This window comes from Brachycentrus maculatus, unplaced genomic scaffold, assembly GCF_059751285.1.
Source record: "Brachycentrus maculatus isolate JH-2025_06_01 unplaced genomic scaffold, ASM5975128v1 h1tg000070l, whole genome shotgun sequence".
Classification (NCBI taxonomy): Eukaryota; Metazoa; Arthropoda; class Insecta; order Trichoptera; family Brachycentridae; genus Brachycentrus; species Brachycentrus maculatus.
Window position 1 is genome coordinate 348,191 of NW_028280824.1, and position 27,889 is coordinate 376,079.

Consider the following 27,889-nt stretch of genomic DNA (forward strand, 5'->3'; position numbering starts at 1 on the left):
TTTTTAATTCTGTCATACAATGATTTTCCACACATTCGTCGTACGTAAAATGATGCGTACGACACACAGTGCGTTATTTTGGCAATCTAGGGGTACTTTATTATTACGCTTAAAATATACCGGTTTTATTAGGTTTTTTCAACTCTCCCTAGTTCAGCCTTACATTCCTTTCTTATATATTCGTTTTTAATTCTGTCATACAATAATTTTCCACATATTCGTCTAAGGTAGCGCGTTTCAATAGCGTTAACTCTTCCTTCATCCTTCCTTTTTTATTTCTCAATTCCATTAATTCATGCTCCAAGAAGGACTTGTCTGCCTCCGTGGTGTTATAGTCAGCACGCTTGGCTACCGTGCTGGAGGTCCCGGGTTCCATTCTGAAATCCCAAGGGGGGCTCAAATATTTACGTGATTTTTGACTTTAATATACCACACTGGACTGGTGCCTGAAGCGGAGGGCTGATCACCTTTCCTTTCTGTGTTTACAATCAACTACAAGTTTGCCTCTACCCGACCCAGTTTCTCCAGGGTATGCTTGGCTACAATAGTTTAGAGACTAGAAGGAATGTGTATTTAATTACGCATTTTTATCGATTGTTGCGCGGTATGATCGATAATCCTGAAATTATCCGGAGCATTGGTCTGTATGTTCCCGATAGTTACCTAAGACAGCGTCGGCATAGATTGTTTCACATTCCTATACACAGGACCAACCTGCCGATGGTTATGCCTGTAGGAAGAGCTACCGCTATGTTGAACAATATCACATTGGATATTGATCTGTTCCATGTGTCTGAAGGAGTTTTCCGAAGCGGGATTCTTCTACACCTTTAAGTCTTCTCGCTTACTTTTACTTTTAATATATACGCCTTGAATATTGTTTGTTATGTATATATTATTTTTTTATTGAATAAATTGAATTGAATTGAATCAAGATAACACTGCGTTTACATGATGCAGTGCCCTATGCACCATCGGGTGCGGATAAGGGTTTGAATGAATGAACTAAGAAAGAAATGACGCATGCGTGTAGACTGTCTATGATGTATACCCACTCTTTCCTTTCACCTACCTTGAGGATTCGGAGTTCGGAGAAAGCGTTTCAATTTTCCGTCTGTTCCAGGTCAATTTTCACGATCAAAAATCACAGTTTAAATAATAACTTCATGTGTTTTTCAATTAAATTTAATTATATCATAATAGTACATTTTATAGTAGACACAAACATCTCAAAGACATCTACCATTTTGTATATTTAATTTACACATATCTACATATCTAGAATGAAAACATAATAAAAGGCTACTGGATATAAGGTACATATCCAAAAGGAATAATTGGGAAATTTAACTTGCGTAAATAGGTACATATATACAGGAATATTAATTTAAAAAAAAAACACAGGTTTATTGTTTCCCTCAATTTGACACCAGGACGTTGAAGTCAAAATTCCCGAAATTAAATATTATATATTTTTTTAAATCATAAGCCAAATAATCAAACCAATGATTAAAGAAAACACTTCGTTTTTTACCACTTGAGTTTTATTATAGACTACATGTTTCAGAAGTTAAACTTCCATCATTCAGGTCTGTATAATTAGTTATTATACAGACCTGAATGATGGAAGTTTAACTTCTGAAACATGTAGTCTATAATAAAACTCAAGTGGTAAAAAACGAAGTGTTTTCTTTAATCATTGTAACATGTCTTACCACAAAGTTAATGCCGAAACAATAAATAAAATAGGTAGGTACCACATTTAATCTACATTTTTATTGTTTTTTTTCTTCCGAATTATGAAATTATTGAAGGGGTTTCAAGGTAGTGTGTTCTTACATTATTAAATAAAAATTCTAAATATTTGAAAATGTCTTTTGCCATTAGTTAGATGGTTGAATCGTTTAATTAATATATTAAAAATATGCAATACTTTTGTATTTTGTATATTTTTACATTTATTTTCTTCTACTTTCGCTGTGGTCAGCATGTACGGATGATTTTCTGAATGCGTCCGTCATGGACACAAGCCGTCAAATTTTACATCTCATATCTTAATAGTTTCATTTAATATTTGATTAAAAATTGCTCAAACACACATATTTCTAGTGAAATTTTACAAGATCTCTAGAAAACATTCACATAATTGTTTAAAAAAAAACTCAGATCAAATCTGCTGTGAAATTGATGAAAAGTTGATATTTTTGGCGCCGTGTAGTCTTAAAATAATTTTACATACAAAATTACTACTACTGCTAATTTTCCATAGAAAATTGTTGGCGTCGTGTGGCCTTAAAATAATTTTCCATAGAAAATTACCATCACTCCGGACCCATGTACTTAATAATGATACAAACGCAACTGGATTCATTTTGTTCAATGAGACTTTCAAGGACAATAAGTAGAAATATGAATTCCCCACTTTATCTATGCTTTTGTTCATTCAAAAAGCCTCAATTTGACAGTTTATTTTTGTTATTAGTACAAATATTTACAATTCATTTTTCCTTCTTTTCAATTTCCGAAAATTTCAAATGCATGTGATACCTACACAAAACTGTTAAAACTACAAAAAAAATTTTTTTTCACTGGTACTTTATACAATCAATATTGGGGGGAAAAGCTGTGCTAGTGTTACTAAAAATTTAAATAGTTGTGTCGCTTACTTTCGATATCCGCCAGATCCAACTTTATAAGATTTTAAAATAAATACTCTATCGGAATGCCAATTGTGGGTTTGTATAAAATATTTACATACTTGAAAACCCTGCTAAAAATGCTTAAAAATAGCGTTGTATTTCAAATGCCGCTATGTTCATGGAACTTGCCTTCTGACTTTTTTTTTTAATACTGAAATAATCTAAAAAAAATGGGAAAATTCTATATTTTATCTTAAGATAGACAAATCTTTGAAACTTAAATGTTACTTTTGCATTTTTTGCAAAATCGACTTACACGGATCTGGCGGATTTTGAAAGTAGGCACTATAATTTAAAGCAGTGACAATGATTTTTTTTAAATCCTGGCAACATTAACTTTTGTATTGTACTTACACAATAATAATAAAATAGCAATAGCCCTGTATAGTAGTAACAAAATAATAAATTAAAATGAATTAGTACCATCAATAAAAATAAAAATCACAAAACTTGTCAAATAAAATTAATTTTGGCTTTTTAGATATTTTCTTGAATTTTCTAAGTGAATTGATACATGATTTATATTATAAGACAGATATTTTAGCTGAGGAACAAATAACAACAGAAAAAGACTTGTATTGCCGTTTAAAGATAATATTAAAATGGTTGCCATGAAACATGCGTACACAGCTGTTTATTTTTTTTAGGTTAATTACCCAAAACTGTCCAAAACATCTTCCGACAAACGAATCAAACAAATTCATTAGTTCAGTTTTAAATCAAGGATCATTTTTGCCCTAAAATTAATCAAAATCACAGGGCACGTTCAAAACAAGGTCTTAGTTAATAGGTCACAAATCTGAGACCGTTCCAAGTATTGACAAAATTACTGTATACATATTTTTACTAGTCGAACCTAGATATAAGAATTGATGCTGAAACATGGACCATAAAAGCAGAAGAAAGGAGAAAAAAAAAGCTTTTGTGGTGTTGGAGGCACATGCTCCGAATTCCATGGACAGCAACGAGTCCGTTCGTCAGGAACTACACTTGGGATGACTTGACTCTGGCCAATGTCTGTGCACAACAGGTTCTCCAGTTCTTTACGTGTGGCAATGAGGACAGCCTGGAACGACTGGTTGCGATTGGTAGCCTGGAGGGGAAGAGGGAGTTAAGGCAGCAGCAGGCACCTCGGTGGCTGGAGCGCTACGTGCAGCGCAGGCAAGGGATAACTGGAGAAGAGTCATTGCTTCCGCAAGGGTCACAACCCTCAGTAATGAGAGAGAAAATGGATATATTTCTCTTATAAAGATGTCATCCATGCATTGGAGAAAAATGACAAGACATTGAGCTAAGCTCTCTTTTAAAGAAATTTCTCTTATATCACGGTTCGACTGCATTAATTTTTGAACACAGATGAAAAAAATTATTGAGATTTTAATATTAAATTACACATGCATGTGTTAAAGTGTAAACAGCCAACAACAGGTAGTAAGCCCTGTAAATGCTAGCTTCTCATTCCCACTTCAATTTACATCTGTTGAGATATTAATGAAAAAAAATTAGACAACCTCTTTGTAAGGTTAAATCTAGCATTATTTGTTTTTTAAATATTTGAAACGTTAAAAATATTAAGGTAAATCAAGTCCGCCATTAAAAATAGTTTCGTTCAAGTAATTTTGAAATATTTTCCTCTGCGCTTTTCAAAAATTTGATTGCAAGATTATCTTCATGAGCTTCGAAAAAAATTAAATAATAATACATAATAATACGATTGCTCTAGGGTATTATCACTCAAGGGGAATATCAGTATTCAACGCTTTACTTGCGGTTGGCAAATTGTGTGCCACCTTGGATAGTTCTTTAGTCATTTTTTTTTAGTTAAAAAGGTTTTTTTTCAATACTCCCTTCTCACTGCCTAAGCGGTGTGTTGGTTAGTTAGTAAAAATGGTAGTAAATATCATAGGAGTTTCACCATAATTCTTTTAATGACAAATTTCATTGAGAACAGTACCGAATATCCTGTGATAATACCCCGAAAACGCTGCTAAAATGTTCTCAAATTTGAGACTGAAGTAATTTTGAAAAAGCCTGTCTTTATTGACAAATTTCTCCAAGAATAGTACAGACCGTCCCGTGATAACACCCCAAAGACACCGCCACTAAAATGTTCTCGAATTTTAGATTAAAGTAATTTTGATATAGCCTGTCTTTATTGACAAATTTCATCAAGAATAATACAGAATTTGAGAACATTTAAATAATTAAAATAATTTTGAAATAGCCCATATTTTTAGACAAATTTCATCAAGACTGTCCCGTGATAACACCCCAAAGACGCCACTAAAATGTTCTCAAATTTGAGACTAAAATAATTTTGCCTGGAATTTGGACTATGCGGGCACGGGCACCGCGTTGGGCACGGGCGCGGGCGCGGCGCCCACCGGCGCGGGGCTGGCGTCCTTCTTGGCGCTGGCCGCCGCGTCGTCCTTCTTTTCCCTGTAGGTCAGCTCGACGGCCGGCTTGTCTCCGGCCATGATGGCCTTGATGTCCTGCGCGTCCAGCGTCTCGTACTTGATGAGCGCCTCGGCGAGCGCCTTGTGCTCCTTGGCGTGCGCCTTCAGGATGGCGCGCGCGCGCTCGTAGCTCTCAGACAGGATGCGCCGAATCTCAATGTCCACCTGAAGAAGAGACATAATTTAATATGAATATTTTTTTATTTGGCGGTCACCCAGTAAGAGGATGTTCCTGCCAGTCTGTGGTGTCATTCGCCAGACACCAGATAGCAGTTGCTAATCGCAGATAGCACTGCAGATTTGAGTAAAGCATTCCGTAAAACACTGGAACAACCGACACAACCGAAACCCTGCTAAAAATATTTAAAAGCAGTGTTGAATTTAAAATTCCGCCATATTCATGGAACTTGCCTTCTGACCCATATCGGCTAATCAGAGAGCAGGGATAGGTAAAAAATTAAGATTACGTCATTATCGGTTTGTGTTGCGTGTTTTTTTAAATACTGAAAAAAATCCTAAAAAAAATGGGAAAATTCTCTATTTCATAATATTTTATCTAAAGATAGACAAATCTTTTAAACATAAATGTTACCCGGAGAATTTTGCACTTTTTTGCAAAATTGACTTGCATGGATCTGGCGGATTTTGAAAGTAGGCGACATAATTATAAAATGTAAAATCACAAAGTTATCGCTTCGAATGTAGATTATATGAAGTATCAGGTTGGTGCGTACCGTTTCGTTGGTGTTGGGGCCGAGGGTCTCCCCGGAGGTGAAGGCCCCCCGCGGGACCTCCAGGGTGCGGAGCCCCACCTTCTCGCTCATGCCCCAGTCGCGCACCATGTGCGAGGCTATCGAGGTGGCCTGCTTCAAGTCCGACGATGCGCCTGGACACAAAAAAAAAATCATCAGTTACCTGTATGCTCAATAATCTTTCTCTTCTAACCCTGTTACCCACACCCAATGGTGCATAGGGCACTACATCGTATTGATTCAGCGTTATCTTGATTGTTAATTACATGCAGGCAAGGTGATCACTCCTGCGTTTCCGGGACCAATTAAACAATTTTTAATTTGTGAGACGTCTGATTTTGTTTGTCAGTGTAGATACGTTAACGATTGATGTTGTTGCTACACGCAAACAGTTTTCCAAGTGCTCATCAGTGATTCTTGTTCTCATTTGAGATTTAATAAGCTTTATTCGACTAGTATCATGGCTTCTGTATAACTAGCTTTTACATAGCAATTTGACTTTGAGTCGCTCTAGCAGTCGGTTTTAGCAGCTTGTATTCTTATCAATGTGTATTTAAAAGTCAATCGCAAAATGTTGTGATTGTTTGTTAACACGAATATACCATAGAAGAAATTGTCACGATAATGAGATATGTACTTCCATAAATGGGAAATGATACGAACTACGCATGATGGAATGTTCTTTTGGCGGTTTTATGTACACTTAAAGAAAAAATGTGTGAAATGCTCCGCGGGCCACAAGAAGACACCCGGCAGGCCGCGGGTTGGCCACCCTTGGTTTAAACCTTCATATTTCCCTTAGTCCATCCTTGTACGAGGATAGCACTGCATCCTTGTACGAGGATAGCACTGCATGCATTAGGGTAAATGGCTCTTTTTCATCCTGGTTTGACATCTCTAAAGGTGTAAAACAGGGATGTGTAATGTCGCCTTGGCTGTTTAATCTATACATGGATAACTGCATGAAAGAGCTGAAAGGTTTAAATATTGGAGCAAGAATGAATAATTTGACCGTTTGTTGCCTTTTATATGCCGACGACGCTGTTCTTCTTGCCGATAGCAAAGAAGACCTGCAAACGTTGGTGACAAAAGTGTATAATGTGTGCAAGGAAAGTGATTTATTGATGAATGTTAGCAAATCCAAAATCATGGTTTTTGAAAGAGATGAATGTAGATCTGAGTGTGAAATATTGGTAAATGGGGAGATTTTGGAACAGGTAGATGATTTCATATATTTGGGTAGTATGTTTTCTAGGGATGGAAAGATTGATAATGACATAGAAAGGAGAGTGAATGCTGGGAACAGAGTGAATGGTGCACTAAAATCAGTTTTAGCAAATAAAAATCTATCAGCGGAAGCTAAACTGGCAGTACACAATGGAGTTCTGGTTCCAACCCTTATGTATGGAAGCGAAGCATGGAGTTGGCAAAAGAAGGATGAAAGCAGACTGAATGCAGTCGAAATGCGATCCCTCAGACGAATGTGTGGCAAAACGATGTTTGATAGATGTTCGAATGATGAAATAAGGAAAAAATGTAAGGCTGAGATAAGCATTATCGATAAAATTAAGAAAGGTGTGTTGAGATGGTTTGGACATGTGGAGCGTATGAGTGAAGAAAGAACGGTTAAACAAATTTATGGAGCAAATGTAGTTGGAAAAAGAAGCAGAGGACGACCGAGGAAAACTTGGCACAATCAGGTATGTCAAATACTTGAAAGCGGCCGGGTCAGGAGTCGTAATAATCGTCGGGTATGTATGAGGAGATGCATGAATGTAGAAGAGGCAAAGAATGTTTGCAAAGACAGAGTGGTGTGGCGTTCGATTCTCTCTGCCTACCCCTGCGGGGAAGCGGCGTGATGGTTAGTTAGTTAGTTAGTTATTTCCCTTAGTTCTTTACACATTTCAATAATAATGTTATCGATAGTCTTGTGATTTTTCATATGAATTTATCAGCCAATAAACCAACATCGTGACAAGAATCTATTCTGTTGGGATCACTTACCGCTTGTGATTTTGTCGGGGCCGAAGATCAACTCCTCGGCTGCCCTGCCGCCCATCATGGTGTCCATCATCGCCTGCAGCTGCTGCTTGGTCACGTGGTATCTAGAACATTGTCAGATGGTACATATCTAGCCGGTTAACTGCCGGCAGGTACATGTATGGCGGTACCCAGCACGCCGCGAATTTTACCACAAAAATAAAACCTTCTAAACATACTGTTAGTAAAAGTGTAATAACGTTTATTTATAAAACTTGACAAATTAATGAAGAGCGCGCCAGTCATTCAGTCATTTATCCATAATCATAAAATTAATTGTCCATGGTGCAGGGTTGTCACAAAATTTGTCATAGAAAATAATGTCAAAGAAAATATGAAAACTAAATTATATGTCAAAAGTAATTGTTTATGTTAGTTTAATATTAAAAGTATGCACACACACACACTATGATTTAAAAAAATTAAAGAATTAAAAATCATCAGAATCGACACTAAAATCACTGTCATCAGATTCGGCAGTGAAAGCAACTCGGGGATTATTGGACAACCCTGAGCGCCATTAGTTGTTCCGATGACAAAGCTCTCTTTAATTTACGTTTAAAGAGGTAAAAACAAATTCTGTTTCAATTCTAAGTATGCAAAGATATTCTTAATAGATGCCACTATGCGTTCAATATATTTGTACAATTTAAATAATTGATTTTCTTTAGTAAAAGACCATTTAAAACGGCGCGTCTTAAGACGTCATTTTTGTATGAGCGGCGCTCCGTTCACAGAAAATTATGCGTCTTAAGACGCATAATTTTCTGTGAACTTTCTGTAAAGGCTAGATCATTGCCACATGGTATGTAGTACATCATCATATGGTATTCAGGGTAATAATAAATGAATATTCAAGAGAAAAAACACTTTTTTAATTTTGACCAGCCTGGGAATAGATTTTTTCGCCTCCAAAGTGTTGTGCCTCTAGGCTACCATGCTAGATGTCCCGGGTTCGATTCCCAAGAGGGTCGAAATAAATATTACTGATTTTTCAGTCTAATATTTATTTAATATAACTGGTACCTGATCGTGAGCGCAGGGCTGATCACCTTCCCTATGTGTATTTAACAATCAAGATAACACTGCTTCTATATACATAATGCAGTGCGCTATGCATCATTGGGTGCACATAAGGATTAGAAGAAGGGAACCGAACCCGGAGCCTGCAGCAAGGTAGCCAAACGCGATAACCACTACACTACGAAGGCGAATATTATTCCAACTTTTTGTAAAGCGAAGCCAATACTTTGCATGTTTAAAAAAATATCAGTAAAAAAAAATACCTTTCTTTGGAAGGAATGTAAGCCGTGTGCCCCAAAGAAGGTCCTCTGGGAATTATAGTCACTTTGTGTAGCGGATGAGATTCCTGCAAACAAATTTATGAAGGAAAAAAGTATTACATATTATAGAGAATTAAAAGTGATTCCCTTATGTAAATCTAATTCAGATTTTAACCAGTAACAGTACACAACAAAGTTCTGGTTCCAACCCTTATATATGGAAGCGAAGCATGGAGTTGGCAAAAGAAGGATGAAAGCAACATTTTAACATTTTAACTAGCGGAAATGACTGCTATGAGTCATTTAAAAATGAAATATAATTTTAACACATTCACTTTCCTAAAACGTTCGCAAAAGAAGGATGAAAGTAGACTGATTGCAGTCAAAATGCGATCCCTCAGACGAATGTGTGGCAAAACTGTGATAGATGTTCGAATGATGAAATAAGGAAAGAATGCAAGGCTGAGATAAGCATTATCGACAAAATTAAGAAAGGTGTGCTGAGATGGTTTGGACATGTGGAACGTATGAGTGAGGAAAGAACAGTTAAACAAATTTATGAGGCGAATGTAGTTGGAAAAAGAAGCAGAGGAAGACCGAGGAAAACTTGGCACAATCAGGTATGTCGAATACTTGAAAGCGGCCAAGTCAGGAGTCGTAATAATTGTCGTATGGGGAGATGCATGAATGTAGAAGAGGCGAAGAATGTTTGCAAAGACAGAGTGGTGCGGCGTTCGATTCTCTCTGCCTACCCCTGCGGCAAGCGGCGTGATGGTTAGTTAGTTAGTTTGTATTAAAAGTGGAGGTTTTTCACTGGTAAGGTATGATTGTATTTTATTTGATTTGGAAATATCATGGATCGCGTAGCAAAACTCAAATGGCGGTGGGCAGGACATATAGCAAGACAGGACCCCACAAGATGGACCCCAAGGATTCTACGATGGAGACCTTGGGAGAACAATAGAGGTGTCGGAAGACCCCAAAGAGATGGTCCGACGATTCATCTGTTCCATGTGTCTGAGGAGGTACTCCGAAGCGGGATTCTTCTACACCTTTGTGTTCTGGCTTACTTTCGAATTTTTGTTAACGTTATAAATTTTAGTTAAATTATTTATATTTTTTTTATTTATTTATTTCATAGAAACATACTTTTTTTATTATATCGCTCACTCCTTTCAAGAACGTCATAAATAAAAAAACTTGATTTTTCAGGAGAACGTTTTTAAAGTTTAAAAATATAATACAATGTATTAAAAATAAATATCGAGCCACTTATTGAACTTTTCACCGTGCAACAGATCTTTTTGGGTAAAACCTGAAGGTTTTTTCTACATTTGATAAATATTTAGTATGTTTAAAAAAATAATTAAACAATACATTTTCTTCAAAATGCAAAAACAACACTTTCTGCCCTGTAGCGGGTAAATATTAAGTTTAAAATATGCCGCTTTTGCTGGAATATAGTACATTTTCTGGGCATTCCGAAAACACGCACAACTCAAAATTGACGATTTTTGATTTATGACGTTCTTGAAAGGAGTGAGCGATATGTATAATGGCTCTTTAGGCATGGCCTGTGTTGAGCCGAAATACTTACGTGTTAATACAATCTTTTATTTTTATTATTATTTGTTTTTATTTTATTGATTATTAGATTATATACATTACATACAATAACAATTTACAGTATAAAGGTTTTACAATAAAATAATTACACCTGGACTTTAATTAATTCACTTTCTACCTTGTCCCTTCCACCGAGAAGCAACCATCGGCGGACACTGTGCTTAAAGACATGAATGAATAAATTGAATTGAATTGAATTAGTTAGTTGAAGCAGAGTGAACGCTGTTGAAATGCGCTCCCTCAGACGAATGTGTGGAAAATCATTGTATGACAGAATTAAAAACGACAATATAAGAAAGGAATGTAAGGCTGAACGAGGAATAATTGAAAAGATTAGGAAGAGTTCTTTGCGGTGGTATGGACATGTGGAGCGAATGGATAGCGAGAGAATGACAAAGAAAATATATGTGGCGAATGTGAGAGGGAAAACAGAACGTGGACGACCGAAAAAGACTTGGCACGATCAGATCAATCAGAACCTAAAATCTGGCAGTGTCAAAAGTCTGCGTAATTGGAGGGCATGTATGACTAGATGTATGGATGTGAAGGAGGCGAGGAGTGTATGTCAGGACAGAAGAGTGTGGGGTTCCATCCTCTCTGCCTACCCCTGCGGGAAACAGCGTGATGGTAGTAGTAGTAGTAGTTAGTTAGTAAATGAGTATACGGCTTACTTTGGTGTAGTACGCGACCACAGCGTGCCCCCCTTCATGGTAGGCTGTTATGAGGTTCGCCTCCTCGTCCGGCAATCTGGAATGGAATACACCGATTAAAATGAGCACCGTGTCATACAACGCGTGACACATTACGGGTCGGCACTATCGCGAGTGAGTACCTGGAGCGCCTCTCCGGTCCCATGAGCACCTTGTCCCGGGCGCTTTCCAAGTGCTTCATGCAGACAAACTTGGCTCCGTCGATGGCAGCCCTGAAATCAACAAAAAAAAACAAATGACTAATGATAGAGCTACTGCAACATATCATCTAGAGTGAGATAGAAGGCGGAATAGGTGAGGAGCAATTTATCTCTGACTGTCATGTATGTCTCAAAATGTCACGTTTTAGTATGTCATAACTATCCCAAGATATGTCTCTGGGAGTCATGTTATAGTATGTCATAATTGATGCAAGAGATCTCTGGACATCATAATCCTCGCAAGTTATGTCTCTGAGTGTCATATACATATTATGTAGTATGTGCATAGTAGGTGCATGGAAATATGATTGTATATCGCTCACTCCTTTCAAGAACGTCATAAATCAAAAAACTTGATTTTTCAGGAGAACGTTTTAAAAGTTTAAAAATATAATACAATGTATTCAAAATAAATATCAAGCCACTTATTAAACTTTTAAACTTAGATTTTTCAGGAGAATATTTTTAACTAACTAACTAACCATCACGCCGCTTCCCCGCAGGGGTAGGCAGAGAGAATAGAACGCCACACCACTCTGTCTTTGCAAACATTCTTCGCCTCTTCCACGTTCATGCATCTCCTCATACATACCCGCCGATTGTTACGACTCCTAACCTGACCACTTTCAAGTACTTTCAAGTAAAAATATAATACAATGTATTAAAAATAAATAACAAGCCACTTATTGTATTTTTGTCCGCCTCCGTAGTGTAATGGTCAGCACACTCGGCTACCGTTCTGGAGGTCCCGGGTTCGATTCCCAAGGGGGATAAAATAAATATGAGTGATTTTTTCACTGTAATATTTATTCAATATTACCATGGACTGGTACCTGAAGCGGAGGGCTGATCACCTTTCCTTCATGTGTAAACGATCAAGATAACACTGCGTTAATATGACACAGTGCCCTATGCACCATTGGGGTGCGGATAAGGGTTATATTATTATTATTATTATTGTATTTTTACTGTGTAACAGATCTTTTTAGGTAATACCTGAAGGTTTTTTCAAAATATGCCTCTGTGTCGTGTCCTAGTGTTCAAAAGTCAATATGTATCAACCTGACGGCGACCCATGCATCATTGGATGCAATCAATGGTCAGAAGATAAGCTTAAGGGTTGGAAGGCCAGCAGTACTAACTTGAGCGCGGCCTGGTTGACCATGTTCTCCAGGTCGGCCCCCGTGAAGCCGGTGGTGCCCCGCGCCAGGAGCTCCACGTCCACCTCCCCGTTGGTGAGCACCCGCCCGAGGTACAGCTTCAGGATGTCCCTGCGCCCGCTGTAGTCCGGGGTCGGCACGTTCACCTGGACACGAGGCGGAGACAAGGCTAGATCGGATGCTAGTGGCTCATAAAGAAAATACAAACAAATTTGAAGGCATTATTATGGGAAAGCTTTTAATTTTTTGATACATCCTAACCCATCCGCATATCAGTTTTTTTTCAAAACATGTTTTTAAAGACACTAATTGAATGTATCCCCGCAAGTAAGAAAGTTGCCCCGGCCGGAGGGGATGTGATATGGTTTGTCAAACAATGAGTCGCTAATATTTTGCACCTGATAAAACGAGAACAAACATAGAAATAATCGTTAAATGAAGAAAAATGTACCGCGCACTAAACATTAAATGTTTAGTGCGCGGTCCAACAGTCGACTAATCACAACGCGCGCGTGGCTGTGGCGTCAACGGTGTTCAAATTCAACCGAGTTATAAAAATAAACTATCTCATAAAATTATAACTTTTCCTGTTTTACCAATAAATATTGTACATTTAACTATTATGCACGTATTTTATTGTGTGTCTAGATCAGAAATGTGATAAATTAACATGAAAACTTGAAAAAATAACTCAATAAAACATTACTCCTGGGATGTAGTTTTGATTTCTCACCGATTTTAGTTGGTATTTCAATAAAAAGGATAATTGTATCCTTACAGGGACATCTATGGTCAAGTGTCCTCAATAAATTTGTATTAAAATTATAAGAAATAATACATTACAAAAAGCTTTCTTTACTGTTTTGTAGATATCATACAAAAGTATCTTCATAATATGAACTACCACGGATGGGGGCGTGGCTTAAACGGCGGCTGATTTGCAAATGTAAAAACATATCGGCCGTCAACGTTTGGCGGCCGGTAGGCGGATGGGTTGAGTTGAATCAGCTAAATGAAAAGCTTCCCCACCCGCGCCCTGAGGCAGAGTGCACAGAGTGGACAGAGCGGGGGTACCTCGACGTCGAAGCGCCCCGGGCGCAGCAGCGCGGGGTCGAGGTCGTCGCGGCGGTTGGTGGCGCCGAGCACGATGACGCCCTCGTTCTGGTGGAAGCCGTCCATCTCGGAGAGCAGCTGGTTGATGGTCTGGTTGGCGTACGGGTGCAGCACGCTGTTGGTCCGCTTGGCGCCCACCGAGTCGATCTCGTCGATGAACACCACGCACGGGGCGCGCTCCTTGGCCGCCTCTGCAAGATACCAATATTGTAACAACGTCATCTTGTATACCTATAATAGTTGTCCCGAAAAGGACTCTTGCAGAATTTAAATGTAATTTTTTTTTTTTTTATTTAACATGGTTACATTTTTAAGTACAACATAATACAATTTCTAAACATTTATACATATGGCAAACTTATAGTTTTAGATTCGCTGTGCCTGTCCAAAAAAGAGACTGAGCTCTTGTGCTTGGAGAGGGACTTACACTCAAGGTTTAATGTTTTATACAATTAATGGTATAATAGTCATTTTTAATTTTTTTTTTCAAGATTTATATTTAATGGGCATAAAAATTTTTTGTAAGAATTTTTATATCTTCTATTTTTAAATTTCTTTAGGGAGTTTATTGAAATATTTAATTCCCAAATATTTGGTAAGGTATTTTTACTATTTTTTAAAACCTTATCCGCACCCAATGGTGCATAGGGCACTGCATCTTAATGACGCAGTTTTATCTTGATCTTTAATTGTAAAAAGGTAAGGTGATCAGCACTACGCAGGTACCTGGTCCAGAGTGATACTAAATAAACATGAGAGTGAAAATCACCCGTATTTATTTAGACCCCCCTGGGAATTGAACCCGGGACCTCCAGCACAGTAGCCAAACATGCTGACCACTATACATCTAGAGGAAGACTAAATAATTCATGGTTGCTGCGAAGATGGACCTCAAGAATTCTACGATGCAGACCTTGGGAGAACAAAAGAGGCGTCGGAAGACCCCCAAAAGAGATGGTCCGACGACATACTCGCTGTGGGGGGTAGAAACTGGCTGCAAGCAGCAACCGACCGGAGGAAATGGAAAGAAGGGGAAGAGGCCTATATCCTGCAGTGGAGGTCAGAGGGCTCACGAAGAAGATGATAACTAATGATAACATGATTCGAAGATATCGCTCACTCCTTTCAAGAACGTCATAAATCAAAAAACTTGATTTTTCAGGAGAACGTTTTAAAAGTTTAAAAATATAATACAATGTATTAAAAATAAATATCAAGCCACTTATTAAACTTTTTGCTGTGTAGCAGATCTTTTAAGGTAAAACTTGAAGGGTATTTCTCCATTTGAAAAATATTTAGTATATTTAAAAAAATAATTAAAAAATACATTTTCTTCAAAATGCAAAAACAACACTTTCTGCCCTGTAGCGGGTAAATATTAAGTTTAAAATATGCTGCTTTTGCTGGGATATAGTACATTTTCTGGGCATTCCGAAAACATACACAGTTGAAAATTGTCGATTTTTGATTTATGACATTCTTGAAAGGAGTGAGCGATATGTCTTAGGTGACAATACCCCCGACCATGCCAGGAAGGAGAGGCGATTGGTAGATTACAGATTGGCGCACTCACTGAAGAGGTCCCTCACTCGGCGGGCCCCCTGGCCGACGAGCACCTCGTCGAACTCGGGCCCCGCGGCGTGGAAGAAGGGCACGCCCGCCTCGCCGGCCACGGCGCGCGCCAGCAGCGTCTTGCCCGTGCCCGGGGGGCCCACCAGCAGCACCCCCTTGGGCAGCTTGCCGCCCAGCGAGGAGAACTTCTCCGGGGACTTGAGGAACTCCACCTGCGACCGGGAGAAAAATATGAGCTTGCATTTTAATTTATCCCAGCCTTATTAGCATTGTACAGGGAATGATATCTCGGAGGGGAAGACTATTTTTTAGAGTTTACAATGCTTCTAAAATTGTGAAATACGGAATTAAAAATTATGATGTAATCAAAGCATTTTTTTTGATGATCAAATGTCATATATGATTTGTTTGAAATTTTCAATCGAAAATATTCTTTGGTTTGGAAATTGTGTCAATTTTAAGAAAGCGATATATTTTTGCGCTAATCGCGAAAAGCGCAAGAGTCTATTGTTCGAAGCGCCCGACTACAATGTGTTGATATTTGGATGATCAGCGGAGGTGTGCATTCTATATAGGCGGAAAAGCAGTGCCTACCCCGGATTACTAGCGTTCCTTACAGAAACACGACCAGTGGCTGCTATGCCTTATCCTTACCCAACCCTACTGCCTACCTTGATTAAAACATCTGAGCACACCACTTATGATCACTATAGGAAAGGTTAATAATACTAATGATAAAAAAATAAGCGAATGACATTCGACATTGTACCGTGGAACGGGGCTACTTGAACTTTGATGTGTTACATGAGCCCAGTACATTTTTTTTTTTTTAGATCTGTATTTGGTCTACAATAATAATTTTTATATACCGTAGAACGGGGCTACTTGAATTTTGATGTGTTACTTGAGCCCAGTACAAAAAAAATATTTGGATCTGTATTTAGTCTACAATAATGAACGTATCGACATGATTCATTGTTTCCCTGACAGGTGACACTTATTGTCACGATACGTTCATTATTGTAGACCAAATACAGATTTCATTTTTTTTCTGTACTGGGCTCAAGTAACACATCAAAGTTCAAGTAGCCCCGTTCTACGGTACCTATGAGGAAAAAATCCATGTCGAATGAGATTCCACATTGGACCGATAAGGGTTAATACTCACGACATCTTTCAGTTCCTGTTTAGCTTCGTCAGCACCCTTCACATCATCAAAGGTGACGGAGATCTCCTCAGGGTCTACCTCCACCTGGTTCCCCAATTGGATCCTGAAAGTAGACAGAGCAGCCATTAAAATCAAGCTGGTTTCCAGTGCGTGTTTGAACAAAATGAGAAAAGACTGCGGAGGATAGGTGTCTTTCAATGAATGTCAATCTAAATATTGAATTCATTGTTGCTTATTAAATATTGGCACATTGTTTGTGAGAAACGCTTAACCTTTTAACTGCCAGTAGGTACATGTATGGCGGTACCTGGCACTCCGCGAATTTTACCACAAAAATAAAACCTTCTAGACATATCATTATTGAAAGTGTAATAACGTTTATTTATAAAACTTCCCAAATAAATGAAAAGCGCGCTAGACGTTCATGGTTTTTGTCATTTTTGATTGTTCATGGAGCAGGGTTGTTACGAAATTTGTCATGGAAAATATGAAAACTAAATTATATGTCAAAAGTAATTATCTATATTAGTTTAATATTTAAAGTATACACACACACACACACTATGATTTCAAAATATTAAAAAATTAAAAATCATCAGAATCGACACTAAAATCACTGTCATCAGATTCGGCAGTGATGGCAACTCGGGGATTATTGGACAACCCTGAGCGCCATCAGTTGTTCCGACGACAAAGCTCTCTTTAATTTACGTTTAAAGTGGTAAAAACATATTCTGTTTCAATTCTAAGTATGCAAAGATATTCTCAATAGATGTCACTATGCGTTCAATATATTTGTACATTTTAAATAATTGATATTCTTTAGTAAAAGCCCATTTAAAACGGCGCGTCTTAAGACGTAATTTTTGTATGAGCGGCGCTCCGTTCACAGAAAATTATGCATCTTAAGACGCTTTTGGCAGTTGACCGGTTAAAAGCATCTTTTACATACTGTTAGTAGAGAGTGGGAGACGCTTATAAGCGTTATATTTGCTTACTTTTGGTAGAGCGCGAGAGATGCCAGAAAATATTTTATAGATGGGAATTAGGTTTGCGGTTACCTATGACTAGTATAGTTATAAGGGTTTGGGTTGATGAAAAAACCACCCAATAATAATGTGTTAATATTATATTTAAAAAAATAGTTTTATACTCAAAAACTATTCAAAAACTATCAAAGTATAAAATACATATTTACGATTTATATTTGAAATATATACATTTAGAATGTGGTTGGTTATAGAAGCAGTGGCAAACTTGGCACGAGCGAGTGTTTCAAATACTTAAAAGTGGTCAGATCAGGAGTTGGAATAACCGGTGTGTATGTATTAGGAGATACATGAATGCGGAAGAGGCGAAGATTATTTTCAACGACAGATTGATGTGGGGTTCTATTCACTCTGCCTACCCGAGGGGGAATGGTCAGTTAAGATTGCAATTCATTCAAACCCTTATCCGCACCCCAATGGTACATAGGGCACTGCATCATATAAACGCAGTGTTATCTCGATCGTTAACACAAGGAGGAAAGGTGATCAGCCCTCCGCTTCGGGTACCAGTCCAGGGTAATATTGAATAAATATTAGAGTGAAAAAATCACTTATATTGATTCCCCACTGGGAATCGAATCCGGGACCTCCAGAATGGTAGCCGAGCGTGGTGACCATTACACCATGGAGGTGGACAAAAATTAGATTGCAAAGCCAGACTAAAAAAACGGACAATCAATGACAATCAATTGAATTTATTCGATTTTGTTTTGGAATTCACTCGCCTAAATTCAACTGTCAAGCGGTTAAAATCCAACGGAATGGACATTTGAAAAATAAAAATAAAACCACATTTTAATTGGAGAAAATTAGGTGTGGATAAAATACCTGAAAACCGAACCACTGGCTGAAGTCATGAGGCTCATGAAGATAGCGAGGAATATGACAATAGTCAGGAGCTGTTGTATCAGCTTCAAGTACTTTGTGGTCTTGGCTCCCTTCTGGTTATCCGGACTGGTTCCTGGAGGAGAAACATGATTACAGCAAAAGTACAAAGCAAAAAAGTAAAAAAGGAGGTTATTTATATACTGTGGTCGGAGGAAGTCACAGGAGAAAGTGACCAACTACCAAAACGTAAAATGTTCAGGAGGGCCATTTAAGTCACTTTTGCTTGGCAAGAAAATAAACATCAATGCAGTTAGTCATTTTTACCAAGTCAATATATGTATTAAACTTTCAAGTTTAAAATCCTTTGGGATGTTTTCAGGGCAATATTAAGTTAGTAAGATATCAAAAAGTCAATGATCACGTTTCTGTAAAATAATGCACTTGGTCACTTTCTCCTGTATGACTACGATATGTATCTTTATAACCTTTATATCTTTATGAACCTTGACATAAAGTGTGCATCTTACTGCTAACGGTACTGGAACACTTTTCATTAGGAAGACGGAAACGCGCAAATGAAGACAATCTTTTATTTATTAAAAATTCACAAAGTTATAAGAACATAGGGTCACAAATATATCGAAAATAACTAAACACAAGGGGCGAGAAGAACAAAGCGACACCAATATAAAAACAGAGCGAGCGCGGCGTATACACGTTTTGAATATTATTTAATCTGAGCACCCAAAATTTTGTCCGCCACCCCTTATATACGATTTTAAAGGAGCTACGCGTGGTGGGGACAATATTATAAACAAAATATAAGTCGATGAACTGCGTCTCTTTGTTCTTCTCGCGTACATTTATTACTACTATTTTAATACATAAATTATTCTGAAAAATACACAGATTTTGGCCGAAACAGTGCATGTGGCACATACATTATAAAAAGTGTGATATGTGCTTCACTCACAACCGAGGGTTAGTGATCCCAAGAGTGAACAATAAATTAAAATTAGAACTAAAAATATCACTCTCCTTATCATTCATCGTTAACTTTGTGTAATACCAGTTTCAGAATATGGTATCAGGTCAAATGTAGACTAAAGCGACATTGCTACGGTCTGACATTTATCATCAAAAAATCAAACCCTTACCCGCACCCCAATGGTCCATAGGGCACTGCATTATATTGTGGCAACCCACACATCTACTGTGGCAACTCGAATCGAGTGAATAACCAAACACCCTACGGAGCCCGCAACGAGCGGAAACTAGCCCGTCACACTTCGTCACCGTCCGTCCTCCGATCGACACATATTTCAACTGTTCTCATATTAGAATCACGCGATTATTCCTAAATATTTCTTGATTGTAATTTTCTAGAACTGAATAAATTTGTGTTAAAAGTAATCCGCTTTCATCTTGCTTCCCTTCTGTTAAATTAAATTGGTATTCAACTAGAAACCATAATATGAACGCAGTGTTATCTTGATCTTTAGCACATGAAGGAAAGGTGATCAGCCCTCCACGTCAGGTACCAGTCCAGGGTAATATTAAATAAATATTTTAATGAAAAAATCACCTATATTTACTTGATCCCCCCCTGGGAATCGAACCCGGGACCTCCAGAACGGTAGCCGAGCGTGCTGACCATTACACTACGGAGGCGGACAAATACAAATGACATTTATACAAAACTATAATTATATTACCATACCACACAGTTAATAAAGCTTTTAATGTATAAAATATCTAAAAATATCAGTTTATTCAAAGAGTTTACACAATTTAAAAGTTGTCCAGTTCAAAAAAACAAAACACAACCAGTAAAATATGTAGAAAAAAAAAATAAGTCTTTAATCATTAAAAAAACGATTTTTTTAAAAATAAAATTTGGTAATTTATTAAAGATATTATTTTGAGAAATAAAAAGAATGTGTGTTTTGATCCACTCACATTTTTAATAACCAACTAGTTTCGGCAACAACCTGTTGCCCTCTTCGGATGCGTTTGTATGTTGAGGTTGTTCCCGAAACTAGTTGGTTAATAAAAATGTGAGTGGATCAAAACACAAAGTCTTTTTATTTCAAAAAATAATATATCAATATGATCCATAAAGTTAATGTTTTCAATATTCAAAACATTTATTAAAGAATTTCAAATAAATTCCAATAAAAAGTGTCAAGTAGCGAATGTAAGCATCAAGTAACATTTTGCTTTGATGTTTTGTGGCCAGATTATATTTACCAGCAATATATCCTTCTGCGAACGCGATTTTGATCTTGTCCTTCTCTTCCGGCTTCATATTAGCGGCTTCCTCGGAATTGAAGAGTCGTTCCACGGCTGCACTTCGATCAGCTATCTCCGGAGAAGGTGGATGCTTCGAAGACGACACTCCTGGGAGGGATTTAAAAAAATTCAGTTCAAAGATCCATTTTTTTATGGTCCTTTTCTGCATCCAATGGTGCATAAGCACTACATTATATAGAAGAAGTGTTATCTTGGTTGTTAAATATAGGAATGGTCTAAGAATACCTTTCCTTCCGGGTGATACGTATTTACTACAATTCGACTCTAATAACGCGAATATCAATATAAAATATAATAGATACTTGAACCAGCCTATGACAATCGTCAGCCCCGTAAATACCCAGACTTCCATATGCTCTTCATTTTTGATTAGATGTCAAAAAATAATATGAAAATAACTCCTGTAGTTAGAGATAATCCAGATTTTGTGAACAAGTATTTGGACACACTTTAAGTCCGCCTCCGTAGTGTAATGGTCAGCACGCTCGGCTACCGTTCTGGAGGTCCTGGGTTCGATTCCCAGGGGGGGGTAAAATAAATATAAGTGATTTTTTCACTGTAATATTTATTTAATATTACCCTGGACTGGTACCTGAAGCGGAGGGCTGATCACCTTTCCTTCATGTGTATACGATCAAGATAACACTGCGTTTATATGAAGCAGTGCCCTATGCACCATTTAGTGCGGATAAGGGTTTTTATTTATTTTATTATTAAAATGTTAATATTTAACCTGTTAACCGGGCGGTCCGCTGTCCAACTACGCAACTTGTAACGGGCGCGAATACTGATTCACTCCGTATCTTAAATTCATGTGGAGACATGTATGGATGACTAATACCTTTGTTGTTCCATAAGTATACGTCCATATATATAATATAATAAACATATATTTCAAGGACGTATTCATATGTCCTTCCCGTACCCGATATTGTTAGCGTTGGACGTATTTATGCGTCCTGCCCGGTTAACAGGTTAAACCAGCCTATGACGGTCGTCAGCCCCATAAATGCCCAGGCTTCCATATTCTTCTTTATCTTTGATGAGATGTCAAAAATAATATGAAAATAACTCCTGTAGTTAGAGATAATCCATATTTTGTGAACAAGTATCTGGACACACTCAAAATGTTAATATTTAATACATAAAATAAACTATAATTAAAATGTAACTTTGTTTGAAAATTACTATAAATATTTTATTATAACTTAATTATAATGTCTACCGGTTTTGAAGCTAACCGCTTCTTTATCAAGACTGATTAATACTTATGATTAATACTAGTACTCTAGACTGGACTGGACTGGTACCTGAAGCGGAGGGCTGATCACCTTTCCTTCATGTGTAAAAACGATCAAGATAACACTGCGTTTATATGACACAGTGCCCTATGCACCATTCGGGTGCGGATAAGGGTTTTATTTTTATTATTAATCGTCAAAATATTTTGAATATTGTTAAGTAGATAGTGTTTTAGTATTAATCAGTCTTGGTAAAGAAGCGGTTAGCTTGGAAACCGGTAGACATGATAATTAAGTTATAATAAAATATTTTTTGTGATTTTAAAACAAAGTTACATTTTAATTATAAAATGGAGAATCACAAAGTTACCGCTTCAAATATAAATTATATAAAATAAAGTATTGATGAAATTACCGAGTGTCTTCTTGAATCGGTGCACCACGGACGGGTTTCTCTCCAACTCTGAGATTACGGTCCTCTCCGTCTTGAAGCCTCGCACCTGGATGCCGTACTTGAACTTGGGCGAGCAGAGATTGCTGGCCAGATAGCTGACGAAGTTCTCCGAGTAGGATATTTTGGCGTTCTTATATCCATGAGTTGTGTCCACAAACAGGCTTGGGGTGTTCATGGCGTCATTGAGGATCTTGTCCACCTTTGTATTCTTGTTCTGGTCAAATGTGTGCCCCGAGATGTAGGAAACCCGCCACGGGTTGATGTTGTCGGCTGCATCTTGCTCCGACGGAACGCTCTTGCTTCTATGCCGAGCGAATACCTTGGAGAAAGAATGACAATAACGTAAAAATCTTAAAAATTATTAACCACTTCTGTGGTCAACCTCTTGGAAAATATTGGTAAAAAAAACCTGAAATTTCGACTTAGCTTCACATACGGTGTTTGAAAATGATGCGGAATGCATGGAAACACGTGTCACAGTAGATTTTAAGAAATAGTGGTATTTACCAAGTGAAAAGTAAATTAACAAAAAAATAATATATCAGTTGGTGAACAAAAATAGTTTAACAAAATAGGTATCAAAAAAGGTTTGTTTTTTTATACATTTTATTGTAAGTTATGTTATATATCATATCATGTATGGTGTATTTGATTACGAATTTTTATCCATTGTTGCGCGGTATGATCGATAATCCTGAAATTATCCGGAGCATTGGTCTGTATGTTCCCGATAGTTAGCTAAGACAGCGTAGGCATAGATTGTTTCCCATTCCTATACACAGGACCGACCTGCCGATGGTTATGCCTGTAGGAAGAGCTACCGCTATGTTGAACAATATCTCATTGGATATTATCTGTGTCCTAAGGAGTTTTCCGGAGCGGAATTCTTCTACACCTTTAAGTCTTCTTGCTTACTTTTAATATATCTTCTTCTTCTTCAAACCCTTATCCGCACCGAAATGGTGCGTAGGGCACTGCATCATACAAACACAGTGTTATCTTGATCATTAACACATGAAGGAAAGGTGATCAGCCCTCCGCTACAGGTACCAGTCCAGGGTAATATTGAATAAACATTATTTAATATATACGCCTTTAATATTGTTTGTTATGTATATTTATATATTTTTTTTTAATAAAATTGTTGTACAAGCTTGTGTAAGTTTGGCAAAATACTGCCAATGCGCAGGAGTCACTTGACATAATTATCATTAATATGCTGTTACAATGATTAAAGAAAACACTTCGTTTTTTACCAGTTGAGTTTTATTATAGACTACATGTTTCAGAAGTTAAACTTCCATCATTCAGGTCTGTATAGTAACTAAAATATAAAATATAAAATTGTTCTATAAATAAGGAGAGGGGAAACTTACTTTCCCAGATAATTAAAAGTTAAAATCAGAGATTAATTCTAGCATTTTTTAAAATAGCAAAAACATTCTGACAAATTGCAAACAGAAAAGTTTTTATTAATTTGTATTTTCTTAAACTTACTTTCCCCTCTCCTTATTTATAGAACAATTTTATATTTTAGTTATTATACAGACCTGAATGATGGAAGTTTAACTTCTGAAACATGTAGTCTATAATAAAACTCAAGTGGTAAAAAACAAGTGTTTTCTTTAATCATTGTAACATGTCTTACCACAGAGTTAATGCCGAAACAATAAATAAAATAATATGCTGTTAATTATTAAAACATTAGAAGTAATTATCACATAGTTTGATGAACCCAATTAGGTATTACTTGCTACTAATGACAAAATCTGATGATGTAGTAAGTTATGAAACCATTTGCGGGTCAAAAAAATGGTTTGGATCAAAGTCTAACCTATTGTTTAACAAAATATTAATTTCATGCATAAAATACCTACAACATTTTGAGTGTGTCCAAATACTTGTTCACAAATCTGGATTATCTCCAATTAGGAGATATTTTTTACATTATTTTTTGACATCTCCACATAGATGAATAAGAATATGAAAGGCAGGGCATTTACGGAGCTGACGACCGTCATAGGCTGGTGTAAATGATCACTTTACACACGTGTAACATTCACCAATTCTACCCACGATTACATGACAACCACACTACTCAGATTCTTGGAAGTTTTATATACATTGTTCAAATTTGAAATATTTGAACAATCCATATAGAACATCCTAGAACTGCAGTGCTTGAATTCACTAGAGACGTCTATGGTGAGATGAAAGAAGCTTCAAAATTCCAAGAATTTGAGTAGTGTGATGTCAATCATGGGTAGAATTTGTGAATGTTACACGCGTGTAAAGTGATCACTTAAACCAGTCTATGACGGTCGTAAACCCCGTTAATGCCCAGACTTTCATATTCTTATTCATCTATGTTCAGATGTCAAAAAATAATAGTTATGAAACCATTTGCGGGTTTAAAAAAGTGTGTGGATCAAAGTCTAACCTGTTGTTTAACTGATTTTGAATTTCATGTATATAATACCTTGTTGTTTTTTGTGACATCAAGCTTTTGGAAGTCTGCCAGAGTCAGTTTGTCGCAATTCCTGATGGCTTCTCTCAAACTGTCCTCGCATATTGATTCTAGCTCGTTATGACTCAAATTCGCACTCAATTTCTCAGCATTTTTATCCTTTATCCCGCTGTGTTTCTTAGTCTTAAACAAGCTCCCGGAATGCCTCGACGACAGCTGGCTAAGACTATACAGCAACTGGAAAAACAAAGACCGTAAAAAATGAAAATCTAGATAAGCAAGGTTATGGGTACAGTAATCGAGCTAGTGTCATCGTTCCAAAACGCGAAATGACGCAAATGTTGCGAAATATATACCTGATTATGGCTGTTGAGGGTGTTCAAAGAAAACATCGTTCATGTGAATTGTTATTTTGTTTGCGTTTACTGCGACGACAAAATTTTTATTCGCGTCCGGGAAAAAAAATATTACCACTTTTTCTTTATTTCACGTCAAGCAGAGACATTACAAACATGGAAAATGTGTCAGTGACATCTGTTATTAGGATGAGAAATTAATGTTTTATGGCTACTGAGTTAGTTTTTTCTTAACCTATAAAAAATAAAACAAATAGTAGGGGTTACACGAAGCATTGTGCAAATTATCCAATACAAAACGTCAATAATAATAATACATCAACTTATTGCACGCAATCATGAAAGGTTCAAATAGACATGCTACTAATAAAGTGTCGGGTTGTGGTCCCGTAATTAGTGTCGGGGACTCTTAATTCAGAGTTTCTCGGTTCGAACCCTCTCTACCACAATTTGATACCTATTTCTAAAAATGAGCCACTCAGGCTCACAAAAATAGTATGAAATCGAAATATTTGTGTAAATAACAAAAACACATTTATTAATCTTTTTTTTAATTTTTAAAAAAAGTATGCCTATGAGCATGTTAAAGACGAACATGATTTCTAGTTGTATATGAAATAAGCATATTCGTTTACATACTACATCGATACTAGCATGCTCATAAGCAAATTTGTTCGCGCTCAGAGCACGCCCCTTCCACTCGCGCTACAAGTAACATGGTCAAAAATCGAACGATTGATGTTTTTTTTTAACATATCGCTCACTCCTTTCAAGAACGTCATAAATCAAAAAACTTGATTTTTCAGGAGAACGTTTTTAAAGTTTAAAAATATAACACAATGTAATAAAAATAAATATCAAGCCACTTATTGAACTTTTTTCTGAGCAACAGATATTTTTAGGTAAAACCTGAAGGTTTTTTCTCCATTTGAAAAATATTTAGTTTATTTAAAAAAAATAATCAAAAAATACCTTTTCTTCAAAATGAAAAAACAACATTTTCTGCCCTGTAGCGGGTAAATATTAAGTTAAAAATATGATTCTTTTTCTGGGGTATAGTACATTTTCTAGGCATTCTGAAAACATGCATAACTAAAAAATTGACGGTTTTTGATTTATGACGTTCTTGAAAGAAGTGAGCGATATAGCAAAGTACGTACACATGCAACTTAGTAGCAATTTATTAATAGTGGCACGCTTATGGATTGGTTGCTGGCAATTTTCTTCAAACATATGATTCTTGCCTAAATTGATAATCCTGATAATCGATGATTTAAATGTACATCGTATATCCAACACAATTTTTCACCAACCCTATATATGGAAGTGCAGCATGGAATTGGCAAAAGGACAATGAAAGTAGACTGATTGCAGTAAAAATGCTGCAGTATGATGTTCGACAGATGTTCGAATATTAATAATAATAAATTTGGATAGCTTATATAGCGCATATTCGAATGGTGATATGAGAAAATAATGTGAGGGTGAGATACGCATTATCGATACAATTAAACAAATTTACAAGCTGAATTTGATTGGTAATAGAAGTAGAGAAAGACCGAGGAAAACATGGTTGTTTAAATAGCTGTTGGAAAACTCGGCGTGTATGTATGAGAAGATGTATTAATGTGGAAGAAGCGAAGATTGTGTGCAGAGACAGATTGGTGTGGCGTTCTATTCTCTAATGTTTGCAATCGGTGAAACCTTTAAAATAAATATATTTATGATAGTAAAGTTGAAGTATTAAGAAAAATAGTTCGAGACATTTGAAATAATATCGACACTGGGCGAGAGAATCTACTATTATCCATACACATAAAGCTCATTAAATAATACGGTAAAATTAGTTTGAGCTATTTCTTTTCATACCAGGTACGGGCAAATCCACTTTCATTTTTGTGCCGTACCCAGTACGAGCAAATCCTCAAAGGCACATTTTTTTGCTCGTAGGAAGTATAAGCAAAACGGGCAAACGGTTAATAACAACCCAAGATGTATTCAAAAAATATGTTGGGAAGAAAATATGACAAAGTTAATCAAATTGTAAATACCCATACGTGATGAAACGACCTAGGAATTTGTATGGTATTTTAAAGATCCAAAACTGTAGAAATAGGTATTTTTATCAGCCTATATTTAAAATATATTTAAAAAATACTTTTTTAGAAAAAACCGTTTTTAATCAAACTTAATTATTATCTGACTAAAAAAAAAGTAAACTATTAAAAAAAAATTGATTTTGGTAAATTCATCGGAAAATGGTTGATATTTTATAAAGTACTTACCCGATACACAATATAGTACTTACCCGAGAAGACAAAATAGGGGAATTTATTTGTTCGTATGGTATCACCAAAGGTAAAATCAGTTTGCCACTTCGTTTATCTGTGGCTTGCCAGTGA

General features: G+C 36.7%; 1 protein-coding gene across 1 annotated transcript; it reads right to left on the reverse strand.

Annotated features, from left to right (window-relative positions):
• Positions 1 to 3,183: 3,183 nt before the first annotated feature.
• LOC148311191 (ATP-dependent zinc metalloprotease YME1L-like) lies at positions 3,184 to 25,654 on the reverse strand. The gene is made up of 15 exons (XM_088257038.1): positions 25,488 to 25,654; positions 25,144 to 25,368; positions 22,626 to 22,983; positions 20,907 to 21,056; positions 18,657 to 18,789; positions 16,780 to 16,882; positions 15,613 to 15,823; positions 14,001 to 14,230; positions 12,909 to 13,072; positions 11,689 to 11,778; positions 11,528 to 11,603; positions 9,234 to 9,316; positions 7,912 to 8,012; positions 5,890 to 6,041; positions 3,184 to 5,320 (listed from the first exon to the last, which is right to left on the reverse strand). Exons 1-15 carry the CDS (start codon positions 25,521 to 25,523, stop codon positions 5,033 to 5,035), a joined length of 2,400 nt encoding a protein of 799 aa, XP_088113164.1. The 5' UTR covers positions 25,524 to 25,654; the 3' UTR covers positions 3,184 to 5,032.
• Positions 25,655 to 27,889: the final 2,235 nt, after the last annotated feature.